Genomic DNA, 12,116 nt, shown 5'->3' with positions numbered 1-12,116 from the left:
ATTTTGACTGAACATGGTTTTAAAGCTCCTGAATGCCTGAAGGTCTGTTTAACGCAGATTTGGCAAGTCTCTCTAAACTCTATTGAGCGTGATGTGATTGGCGTTTAGTGTTCTGACAGAGAAGATCCCGACTGCTCTTACAGACACTGATGAAGTGAACGTGTGCTGGTTGATGTTTAATAGATGGAGCGTTTCACATCCGCACACCTGCCCTCGGCTCACGCTCAGGTGAAAGACTCTTCATTTACATCCGTCTGATGTAGACCAGACACACACCGCCTCATAATCCAGCGCTGACTTAAAATAACTAACCGTTCAAAGCTTCAGAGCAGCTACTTTTGATAAGGTTTATATGAGCAGAGCAGCTGAACAGCTTCAATCAAATCAACGTCATCTTAAACAAATCGACGGGTTTCCACCGAGGTTCAGGAGAGTTTTCTAAGCGTCCCTCGACGTGAATATTGAAGTAATAGTCTTTTACACTGGAGGAAACACACGTGTTCTCACTGAATACAGCCAGAAGGCTTTTTAATCTACAAACCGCCATCAATTTACCAACTGCACCATGGTACTGTGTCAGAAATGTGGGTAATCCTGTCTAATTGTACTATATTATTAATGTAGACAAGTATTAAATGTTTTAAAGGATGAGTGAGAAAATATAACTAGATAAAAATGTTTGTCAAGACAAAAACTGTAGGTTGGCTTGAGAAAGTCTAGCTTGAAATATTAAAGCAGCTGTAAAAGCTTAAACTTTTGAACTTTATATAGACAGATTAGATGATTAGCATGTTGCTAGCATTATTAGCAAGTTGCTAGCAGGTTTATAGCATGATTAGCAAGTTAGCATGTAGCTAGCATTATTAGCAAGTTGTTAGCATTTTTCTAACTTGTTCCTAGCATTGTTAACATGTTACTAGCATTATTAGCATTTAATTAACAATTTGCTAGCATGTTTCTAACATGATTAGCAAGTTAGCAAGTTGCCAGCATGTTTCTAGCATTATTAACATGTTACTTGCATTATTAGCATGTCATTAGCAAGTTGACAATATGTTTCTAGCATGATTAGCAAGTTGTTAACATGTTTCTAGCATGATTGTCAAGTTACTAACATGTCATTAGCATGTTTCCAACATGATCAGCACTTTGCTAGCATGTTTCTAGCATTATTAGCAAGTTGCTAGCACATTTCTAACGTTTCTAGCATGATTAGCAAGTTACTAGCATGTCATTAGCACACTTCTGTCATGATTAGCAAGTTGTTAGCTTAATGTTTCTAGCATTGTTAACATGTTACTTGCATTATTAGCATGTCATTAGCAAGTTGCTAGCATGTTTCTTGCCTGATTAGAATGTCATTGGCATGTTTCTAACACAATTAGCAAGTTGCTAGCATGTTTCTAGCATTATTAGCAAGTTGCTAGCATGTTTCTAGCATTATTAACATGTTACTTGCATTATTAGCATGTCATTAGCAAGTTGACAGCATGTTTCTAGAATGATTAGCAAGTTACTAGTTCCTAACATGATTAGCAAGTTGCTAGCAGGTTTCTAGCATGATTAGCAAGTTAGCGTGTAGCTAGCATTTTTTTAACATTATTAACATGTTACTTGCATTATCAGCATATCACTAGCAAGTTGCTAGCATGTTTCTAGCATTGTTAACACGTTACTAGCATTATTAGCATATCATTAGCAAGTTGTTAGCATGTTTCTAGCATTATTAGCAAGTTGTTAGCATGTTGCTAACATGTTCCTAGCATTGTTAACATGTTACTAGCATTATTAGCAAATAATTAGCAATTTGCTAGCATGTTTCTAGCATGATTAGCAAGTTGCTAGCAGGTTTCTAGCATGATTAGCAAGTTAGCATGTAGCTAGCATGTTTTTAACATTATTAACATGTTACTTGCATTATCAGCATTAGCAAGTTGGCTAGCATGTTTCTAGCATTGTTAACATGTTACTAGCATTATTAGCATATCATTAGCAAGCTGTTAGCATGTTTCTAGAATTATTAGCAAGTTGTTAGCATGTTGCTAACATGTTCCTAACATTGTTAACATGTTACTAGCATTATTAGCATATAATTAGCAAGTTGTTAGCATGTTTCTAGAATTATTAGCAAGTTGTTAGCATGTTGCTAACATGTTCCTAACATTGTTAACATGTTACTTGCATTATCAGCATATCATTAGCAAGTTGCTAGCATGTTTCTAGCATGTTTCATGACTGAAAAGTTGCTAGCATGACATTAGCAAGTTGCTAGCATGTTTGGCTGTGCTGCTCAGACAACTTGTAAAATAGTAAAACTAAAACGACTAAGAATCGTGATATTTCTGAAAAAATGGTGCTCAGATATATTTGCCATATCGCTCACCCCCGGTTTTATCCATAAACTAATTTCTTCATTTGCTTCTCTAGTTAAAAAATCTTGATCTAGGGATATTTTCAGAAATTTGAACTGACAAAATTGACTAAATACTAATTGTTTGCATTTAATGTCATGATTTGATGAATTTCGACTTTCTGCTCTGATTTAACACCCCTAAAGGCCTTCATTTGTCACCGCTGTTGTAATTATTTGTGGAATGAATCATTATTTCTGAGTGGAAATCATTGCAAATGAAACTGTACTATGCCACTGCTTTGTTTCTCAAATAAAACACACATAATGACTAAGCTGCAAGTAAAAGAAGTAACGCTCAAAGCAGTGTGTCTCAGTCAGATCTGTGTCTGATCAGATGAAGGTGAAATCTTTTGCAAGGGTTAATCGTGGAAGCTGCATGCTCACATTTGAAGCCTGTATTGATCGCCGGCAAACACACGCACGCACATGCACACACGCACACGGCTGTCGCCATGGTTACGGGGCTCGAGTGTGAGGTTAACATTTAATGAATGGTCATATTCATTATCTCAGACTAGTTTGTTTACGTGTCACACATGAACAAATGCATTGTTTTTTCATTTAACATCTGCTAGAGATAATATGAAATTAAGTATGTACTACTGAGAATATTTGAATTACAGGTTTTAAATGAACTGAATTCACTAAATAAAATCATCTAATGCAAAGGAAAACAGTGATGGAGAGTTATTACAATTACTTTAAATATAACTCACTTTTAACATCATTATATAACACTAAGATTTTATGATGGTCACCTCTGAACATCAGATTCAAACACTAATAACATACTAATAATAAAAGTACACACTAATAACTTAATAATATACACACAATGTTCAAAGACTTGAGCAGAAACTCTATAAGTTCCGTTATAATGACTGATAAAGTCAGATAATTACTGTCTGAGACCAGCATTTTCAACTGTAGCTCCTTCAGCATGTTCTCAATCAGGTCCTCTCCCAATCAATCAAACAAGATCAGTTTTAATAAACCGGGAAATTCCTGTTTCACTGACATGATTCTGAATATAAATAAGCGTAAAAGCCTTAAAAAATAGCAAAGCTATGTTATATTTTGTAATTATTATTAAAATTATGATTATTATTAGACTGGAAAATTCCTGCATACCTTAACTGAAATATTCTAAGTGTAAATATGTTTTAATGCTATTTGAAACATTTTAAATAAAGTTACATCAGCTGATTTTGTATTAATATTATTATTAACCCTGTTAAATCCCAATTTTTTCCCAGACATGAATATAACAAAAACATCTATCAATAGTAACCCTTTGAAATAATCCTCAACTGACCATAAAACACAATTTTTTACACACTTAAAAAAAAAAAGATTATATAAATAAACTTGAAGCTTTAAAAAATAACAAAGTTATATTCGAGTTTATAATAATTATTATTAGACTAGAAAATTCCCGCATACCTTTACTGAAATAATACAAATGTAAATATGTTTCAAGGCTATTTAAAACATTTTAAATAAAGCTAAATAAATAAATATAATTATGATTAGACTGGATAACTCCTGCATACCTTTACTGAAGTAATACGAGTGTAAATATGTTTTAAGGCCATTTAATTTTTTTTAAATAAAGCTAAAACAACTGACTCAATATTATTATTAACGCATTTAATGCCAATTTTTTTCCCAGACATAAAAATATCCAAATGATGCATCATTAGTAACCCTTTTTTTTTATTATTTGTGTTTTATGGAATAAACATATTTATGCAGTCATAAAAATGGTTACACACCTTAACCCAGCTATTTTAAATAGTTTGATCACATTCTAGGGTCACTGTTAAAAAAAACCTTACACAAAACTGATAGGAAAAACTAGATAAAAATACAAAAAATAAAAATTCAAACATATTTCTAAATTGTTACTTTTTGTAACACATATCAGTGCTACTATTATTACAACATCAATATTGTCACTAATCTGTAGCATTAATACTAATAATAACATCCAAGTAATAATAATAACATTAATGTTGTTATTGTTGTTATTATTATAGAATGAATGTAACATAGACTGAAAGCCGACTGATGTTCCACACACACACACACACACACACACACACACACACACACACACACACATACATATACACGCGTTCAGCTGTGTGACCCAGTTTCGCCCGCAGGAATATCGGAGCAGATTCTGATCGTGTTACTCTCATATGAGACCCACAGAAACACTCCCGAACCCACACCGACACGAACTGATTTAATGACACGCGCGTGTAATTAACGCGTCGCGCTCACCGCAGACCTGAACGCTCGTTCACGTGAATGAAAAGCCCAAACTCACCTGAACGACGATGATGGTGATGATGAAGCACAGCGATAAAACCCAGCGGAGAGCAGAACTCATGTTCGGTCGGGAATCGATCGGTCTCTTTGATTCCCAGCGTCGCACATCCGAACAATAGCGAGTGATCGAACAGCGATCGGACCGCCGAGTCGAGCCGAAGATGAACGAGTGGAGCGTCTGCCGTCAGAGCGCGCGCGTTCCGTCCATCTGCCGGTTCCGTGCACTCGGTATCGGGTCTGTGGTTCGGCTCTGCGGGACGGATGAATGATGGAGACACACGGAGGCTCTAATGAAGCGCAGCAGCGGGTTTCTGTCTCGCGGGCCGCGTCTCAAATCCTCCAGCGCGCCCTAAGTAGGAGGCAGCGTTTGTGGGCGCTGCGCCTGTGCTTCCCTCAAAACGCCTCGTGCGCCAGTGATGCACAGACGCTGCGCACTATCTAGGGGGCTGAGCGGGATTTGAGACGCGGCCCTCTGTCGCCCCGCCCTGAATCTCTGAACACAAGAAGACTGAATCTCATCACATGAACAAACCTGCTTTACATCACCCTCATATCTTACCTCATATTAATACACTGTTACATTCACTATCATACTGTGGTCTGTTTGTTTGAAATACGGCAATATTTATAGATAGATATATATTTATACAAATGTAATTCATATCTATCCTTCTGAGAACCATAATAAAATGCAATGAATTTAGGATATCAAATAGGTTAAAACAAGTAATTATAACTCACACGCAGACATAAAATAGAATTAGAGCTCTTTCTTAAACACAGGACATAAACAAAACCACATTAGCTGCCAAGCTGTTTTATTTCAGCTACTAATATTTATTTAGTTTATCTTTTACTAAACAAAAATAAAAATGAATAAAAAAAACTAGACATATAATTTTTTTTTTTAAATGACAAAAGCACAACAAATTTACTAATACTTTAAGTAAAATGTAAAAACAAAAAACAATAATAGATACTAATTTTTATTTGATATGTTCTGCTTTTATTATAATTTTAGCAAAAGTTTTTTTTATTATTATCTTTCTTGTTTGTTTGTTTTTATGTGTCTATATGTGACCCTGGACCACAAACCAAGTCATAAGAGCCCATTTTTCTGAATTTGAGATTTATACATCATCTGAAAGCTGAGATTAGCTTTCCATTGGTGTATACTTTGTTAGGATAGGAAAATATTTGAAAATCTGGAATCTGAGGGTGCAAAAAATAAAATAAAATAAAATAAATATTGAGAAAAACGCCTTTAAAGTTGTCCAAATGATGTTCTTAGCAATGCATATTATTATCCGAAAATTAAGTTTTGATATATTTATGGTAGGAAATTTACTAAATATTTTCATGGAACATGATCTTTACTTAATATCCCACTGATTTTTGGAATAAAACAAAAGTTGATTCTGACCCATTAAGTGTATTTTCACTATTGCTACAAGTATACCCATTCTACTTAAGACTGGTTTTGTGCTCCAGGGTCACATTTATGGACTAGATATATAAGAAAATAATAAAAATTACAAAAACACAACAAAATGACTAAAAATGAAAAGGTAAAAATAAAACCCAATTCAAAATAATAATAAAAACATATTAGTATTTCAGAGTTACTAATATATATATATATATATATTCTGTTTTTATTTTAATTTTAGTAAAAGTTTAGCAATTTTTTTTTTGTGTGTGTTTATATAGTTCTCATTCATTTTTATTTTAGCTATGCAAGTAAATCAAGTACAGTGTTGCCAAGTCTGTGGTTTTGCCGTGGAATTGGGCTACTTTCCTACTGTTGCCACGGGTTGAAGCGACCCCAATAATGTAATATTTAGCCCCTGGAATGCTAATTTTACCAAAGGAACCCCACCAAAAATGTGTATTTTACCCCCTGGAATGCCATTTTTACAGGGGGACCCCCTCGAAAAGTAATTAGCAATTGGGCAGGTTTTGTTGTGAAAACCTGGCAACCATGATCAAGTACTACTAAATAAAAATCAGTAGGCCTAATGTTGCATTGGCAAGTTTTTTTTTTTTTTTTTTTTAAGAAACAAATATTACTTTATAGTTGTAGCTGGTGACTGTGAAATTCCTCTTAGATTGCCATCATATATGTGTTGTTACATGATAACTGTGATAAATACATTGAAATCAAGTAGTTTGGACTAGAAGCTTTCCACTTCCAGACCAGAACTTAAATAAGGCAATAATAAACAGAATCCAGGTACTTACCTGTACGAAACTTCACTGAACTTCTCTGGATTGTTCTCCTTCATCACTCAAATCAGTATCAGCTCTTTACATTTCTAATGTGCAAAAGAAACCTGATTAAACATATTGAAAGAGTCATATGAACAACACAGACTTAATAAAACCAATAGACTTGTGAACAAACACTGAGGATTGAAGAACTGATTCATTATAAACATAAAAAGAGGGTCAGTCTTCTGTTGGGTCTCACAAACTCATAATGAAGTGCACAATTTTCCTCTAATATTGTGATTCATCAGCAGGACAGACAGATGAGCACACACTCAGACACACAGACAGTAGCTGCTGCTTCTTACCAGCAACAGAGGCGCTTTACAGCCGCCAGCCAATCAGCGTCCAGCTTCCCCTCCTCTTTTTCCCCCCTCAGATGAGAGCTGCGTTCTGATTGGCCGATGAGCTTCACCACGGTGATGGAATGTGGACAAAGGGTTTCCCTGATGAGCTTCAGTCCACAGCAGCACGCAATTAAACAGCGATCACGTGATCTCTGGAATCAGGGGATGCTAAGCAAAACTGCTGGAAGCTAGATGCTATATGTAACATACTAAGCAAAAATCGCGTGCGTTTTATTGTTGTGTTGTGTGCATAAATGCTCGTGTGTTTGTAGCAGTAGCTGCTGCAGCAGATCTGAGCGTTGTTAGTCTCATGAACGCGTGTCGCCCTCTAGTCGCCCAAAGTAAAAACTACATAACAGTGATCATTCTGTCATCACTTAGTCACCTTCATGTCGTTCAAAAAACCGTAAGACTTACTTCATTCTTCTGTGAAACACTAAACCACCGTTACAGGCAGTGTTGCCAAGTCCGCGTTTTTCCCGCAAAGTTGAGCTACCTAACACTGTTGCCGCGCGTTGTATTTTAAGTCCGAGGGTTAAAGCGACCCCAAAAGAACGTGATATTTAGCCCCTGAAATGTGAATTTTACTAGGGGAACCATTCCCCCTCCCCCCTGGGTTTTGTTGTGAAAGTCTGGCAACCCTGGTTACAGAATCAATTTTAAGTTTCTTAATAGTGGTACATAGGATTTCTACACTAACCGCTCCATTTAGCAATGCGAGGCTTGAATGTGCAAGTCTTCCGACTCATTAGCTGCTAAAGATAAATAACTAAGTCACATTTAGCTTTACAGTATTATTATTTTTTTTATTTAAAAAATCTTTTGAAACAACACTAGGGGAATACAAAGTTGCACAAAAATACATGAATCTATAAAATAGTTTACAAAAAAACATTTTACATCGTTCACTGAAGATGAATTACAAACCAAATACATTGAGTATCAAAAAAAACTTTAATTCAGTGGAAAATAGTCTACCAGTTAGTACAGTTAACATACACTTTGCTTTATGTAGCCTATATGATATTTCCCAAATTAGAATTTTAATTACATGTGACCCTCAAAACCAGTCTTAAGTAGCACGGGTATATTTGTAGCAATAAATAAAAATGTATGGGTCAAAATGATCGATAACATAAAAACACACACAAACAAAATAATAACAAAAAAAAAAAAAACACTCAAAAAACAAAATTGCTAAACTTTGACTAAAAATGAAAATAAAATAGAAAATATCAAATAAAATAAAAAACAAATATTAGTAACTCTAAGACACTATTATGGGTTTTATTAATATTTTGAATTGCTTTTTATTTTTACTTCTTCATTTCAATTGAAGTTTTAGTACTTTTGTTGCGTTTTCGTAATTTTTATTATTTTATTATATGTCAAGTTCATAAAAGTGACCCTGGAGCACAAAACCAGTCTTAAGTAGCACGGGTATATTTGTAGCAATAGCCAAATAAATACATTAAATAGGTCAAAATGATCAATTTTTCTTTTAGTGTTGAAGCAAAATGACTGATATGAATGACATAAAGTGCCGTTTTCTGAAAAATGTATCAAAAGTAAGTGAGTTTTTGCTCACTTTAAAAACATAAACAAATATGTGACCCTGCAGCAATAGATCATGTTCCATGAAAATATTTAGTAAATCTCCTACCGTAAACATATCAAAACTTAATTTATGATTAGTAATATGCATCGTAAAGAAACATTTTAGACAACTTTACAGGCGATTTTCTCAATATTTTGATTGTTTTGAACCCTATAGTTGTATCTCAGCCAAATATTGTCTCATTTATTCAGCTTTCATGTGATGTATAAATCTCAATTTAAAAACAAATGGACCCTTACGACTGGTTTTGTGGTCAAGGGTCATTTATTGTTTATTTCCAAAAAAAAACAGTATCAGCTTCACAGTACTAATAAGGAAAATAACAGAATCAATTATGGAAACTCAATTACGGAGCCTCTGAAAGACAATAGTATTATTATTGAGCTCAAGGAGAACTGAAAGAATAACAAAATGCGCTAAATGGAAAGTATTTTTGTACAGATCAGCGTGATTATAATTATGATGATATGTAGGCCTACATTAAATAATCAGAAAAAAGTTCGCAATTTCAAACCGTTTCCGTGCGGCTAAAATAACCGTAAGCGAATTACACCGGAAGTCTCGCACATTCGAGTTAACGCCATTGATTATATAGATCAGTGGTTAGCGCTCTAAAGTTAGAAACAAGGTGGATGTTGTGTGTGTTCAGTATGTTGCGCTTATTGTGTTTTATGTGCTCTCTGTATGTGTGTGTGTTGTCCAGTAGGTGTCGCTGTTGATCTGCGCTGTTGTGTGATGCGGGTTTGTGGGCGGATCCATGTCTTTAAATACACACTCATATAGTCAGTCACACACTCTCTCTCTCTCTCTCTCTCACAGCGAATGTCTGCGCTCTCACACTCATCCACATCATCGGATCTGATCGGACTCGAGTGTTTCTCACGGTAAGTCACACTTTCACTCCTCAGTTTAAAAACAACAACAAGAACCAGCATCCTCAGGACCAGACAATATTCTTATTAAAACAATCATGTCACATCAACAGCAGCAGCAGCAGCAACAACACTATGGTGATTCTATGTGATGATGAGCTTCACAAGGACTGATTTCTTCTGATTCTGATGAAGTCTGTTTGTGTGAAGAATTGTGAGTGAATGTGAATGTGATGGAGAATGAGCTGATTGTCCTGGTTGAAGTTTGAGCTGGTATTGATGTGTCATTGGTAAAGGTCAGAGCGCTGGTCCAGTTCTGACCCGCTTCTGGTCTCCAGTGTTTGGCTTGTACCAAGTGATGTTCAATCACATTAAAGGTTTTCATTTTTGTTTAATAATATGTTGCGATTATTATTTAGGATTGTGAGGAGTTTTTATGACACTATGCAATATTTAATTTTCAATCATCTCACAACATCTCGTCTGTGAACAAAAAAATTTGCAAAAAATGACCCTATTTGTGTTTGTCTTGTTTTCCAGTACAAATGTCTAAACGTTTCTCATTCAAACTTGAGAAGCAAAACTATTTTTGTATTAAAATTAGGTGTTCATTTAAAACAAGAATAAATATCTGCCAATAGGGTCAGAAAAATAAACTTCATTTAAAGAGATTTTTCTGAAATAGATTCTGAAAAGATTTTTCATTTTTAAATTAGAATTTTCTACAGAACTTAATATCTTAAAAACAAATATCTGCCAGTGTGGTCAGAAAAATTATGATTTTTAGTTTTCAAATTCAAATGTTCAACATTTTCAAATTTCAAATGTTTTAAAAACACATTTTTCAAAAAATAAAAAATCTTAAAAACAAATATCTGCAACTGTGATCAGAAAAATAAGGATTTTTCATTTTTAAATTAACATTTAAATAATAATAATAATAATAATAATAATAATAATAATATCTTAAAACCAAAATCTGCCAGTGTGGACAGAAAAATAAGGATTTTTCATTTTAAAATGTGAATTTTTCAAAATTTCAAATTTTTCCAAAAACATTAAAAAAAAGTCTTAAAAAAAATTCTGCAACTGTGGTCAGAAAAATAAGGATTTTTCATTTTAAAATTCCAATTTTCAAAATTGTCTAATTTTTCAAAAACACGTCTAATTCCTTTTTTTTCTTTTTTTTTTAACAAAACTTAATTTCTTAAACGCAAATATCTGCTAATGTGGTTAGAAAAATAAGGATTTTTCATTTTAAAACTTCAATTTTTAAAATGTCTAATTTTTCAAAAAACAGTTTTCCAAAAAAAAAATGATATCTTACTTCTGCATCTGCTTTAGGAGAATCTCTACACTATGATGCATTAAAAAAGAGGCCCTGCCTTAATTTAAGCGCTGCGAGAATCTCATGGTCCGGTAAAAAGCATCTGATGTCTGCCGATTCAAAAGAATGTTCTTCTAAAGTCATATGATGCTTTGTGTTTGATCTTTTGCAAATCTTGTCATCTTCACATCTTCACACGTCACGTTCTTCCAATTGAGCTAAAGGACACCACAGCATCTGACTTGAGGATTGAATGTTTGTTACTGGCTGAGCTGGTCCTTCAAGAGCCTACATCATCATCATCAAGTCTTTATCCACTCCAGTTTGGAATCTGAATTTCAGAGCGCTTCAATCTCACATCATCTCATCTGTGAACTTGAAGACAACACTGCTAAAAATCTGTTGCCCATCTGTACGTTTGTCTTGTTTTCCAGAACAAATGTCTAAACATTTATAATTCAAAACACATTTACTTGAGAAGCAAAATTAATTTTTTATTACAATTAAGTTTGAGCTTAAAACAAGAATAAATATCTGCCAACGTGGTCAGAAAAAAAAATGTTTTAAATTCAAAATTTCAAAATGTTCAAATTTCATATTAAAAAAACAGGTTTTTCAAAAAAAAAAAAGAATTAATATCTTAAAAACAATTACCTGCCAATGTGGTCAGAAAAATAATTATTTTTAGTTTTAAAAATCAATATTTCAAATGTTTAAAAAACACATTTTTCAAATAAATAAATAAATAAATAAATAAATAAAATAATATCATACAACAAATATCTGCAACTGTGGTCAGAAAATAAGGATTTTTTTGGTCTTAAAATCAAAATTGTCTAATTTTTAAAAAACACATCTGATACATTTTTCAAAAAACAAGACCTAATATATTAAAAACAAATATCTGCCAATGTGGTCAGAAAAATAAGGATTT

The 12,116-nt window shown here is 33.7% G+C and overlaps 2 protein-coding genes across 3 annotated transcripts in view; one reads left to right on the top strand and one right to left on the bottom strand.

The window, feature by feature from the left end:
• ptpro (protein tyrosine phosphatase receptor type O) overlaps nt 1-4,834 on the bottom strand; it is a 59,515-nt gene extending 54,681 nt beyond the window's left edge. For both annotated transcript variants that reach the window (XM_073838010.1, XM_073838011.1), the window contains exon 1: nt 4,749-4,834. In XM_073838010.1, coding sequence (XP_073694111.1) covers nt 4,749-4,811 — 63 coding nt within the window. In that variant the 5' untranslated portion in view covers nt 4,812-4,834. The remainder of the gene's footprint in view (nt 1-4,748) is intronic.
• Nucleotides 4,835-9,800: 4,966 nt separating this feature from the next.
• LOC141333275 (ras-related and estrogen-regulated growth inhibitor) overlaps nt 9,801-12,116 on the top strand; it is a 31,986-nt gene continuing 29,670 nt past the window's right edge. Inside the window, exon 1 of the mRNA XM_073838251.1 lies at nt 9,801-9,867. The gene's annotated coding sequence lies outside the window, so the exon portion shown is untranslated. The remainder of the gene's footprint in view (nt 9,868-12,116) is intronic.

The sequence above is a fragment of the Garra rufa genome, chromosome 4, assembly GCF_049309525.1.
Source record: "Garra rufa chromosome 4, GarRuf1.0, whole genome shotgun sequence".
NCBI classification, from domain to species: domain Eukaryota; kingdom Metazoa; phylum Chordata; class Actinopteri; order Cypriniformes; family Cyprinidae; genus Garra; species Garra rufa.
Note: the sequence above shows the minus strand (reverse complement) of the source record. Positions and strands in the feature narration are given on the sequence as shown.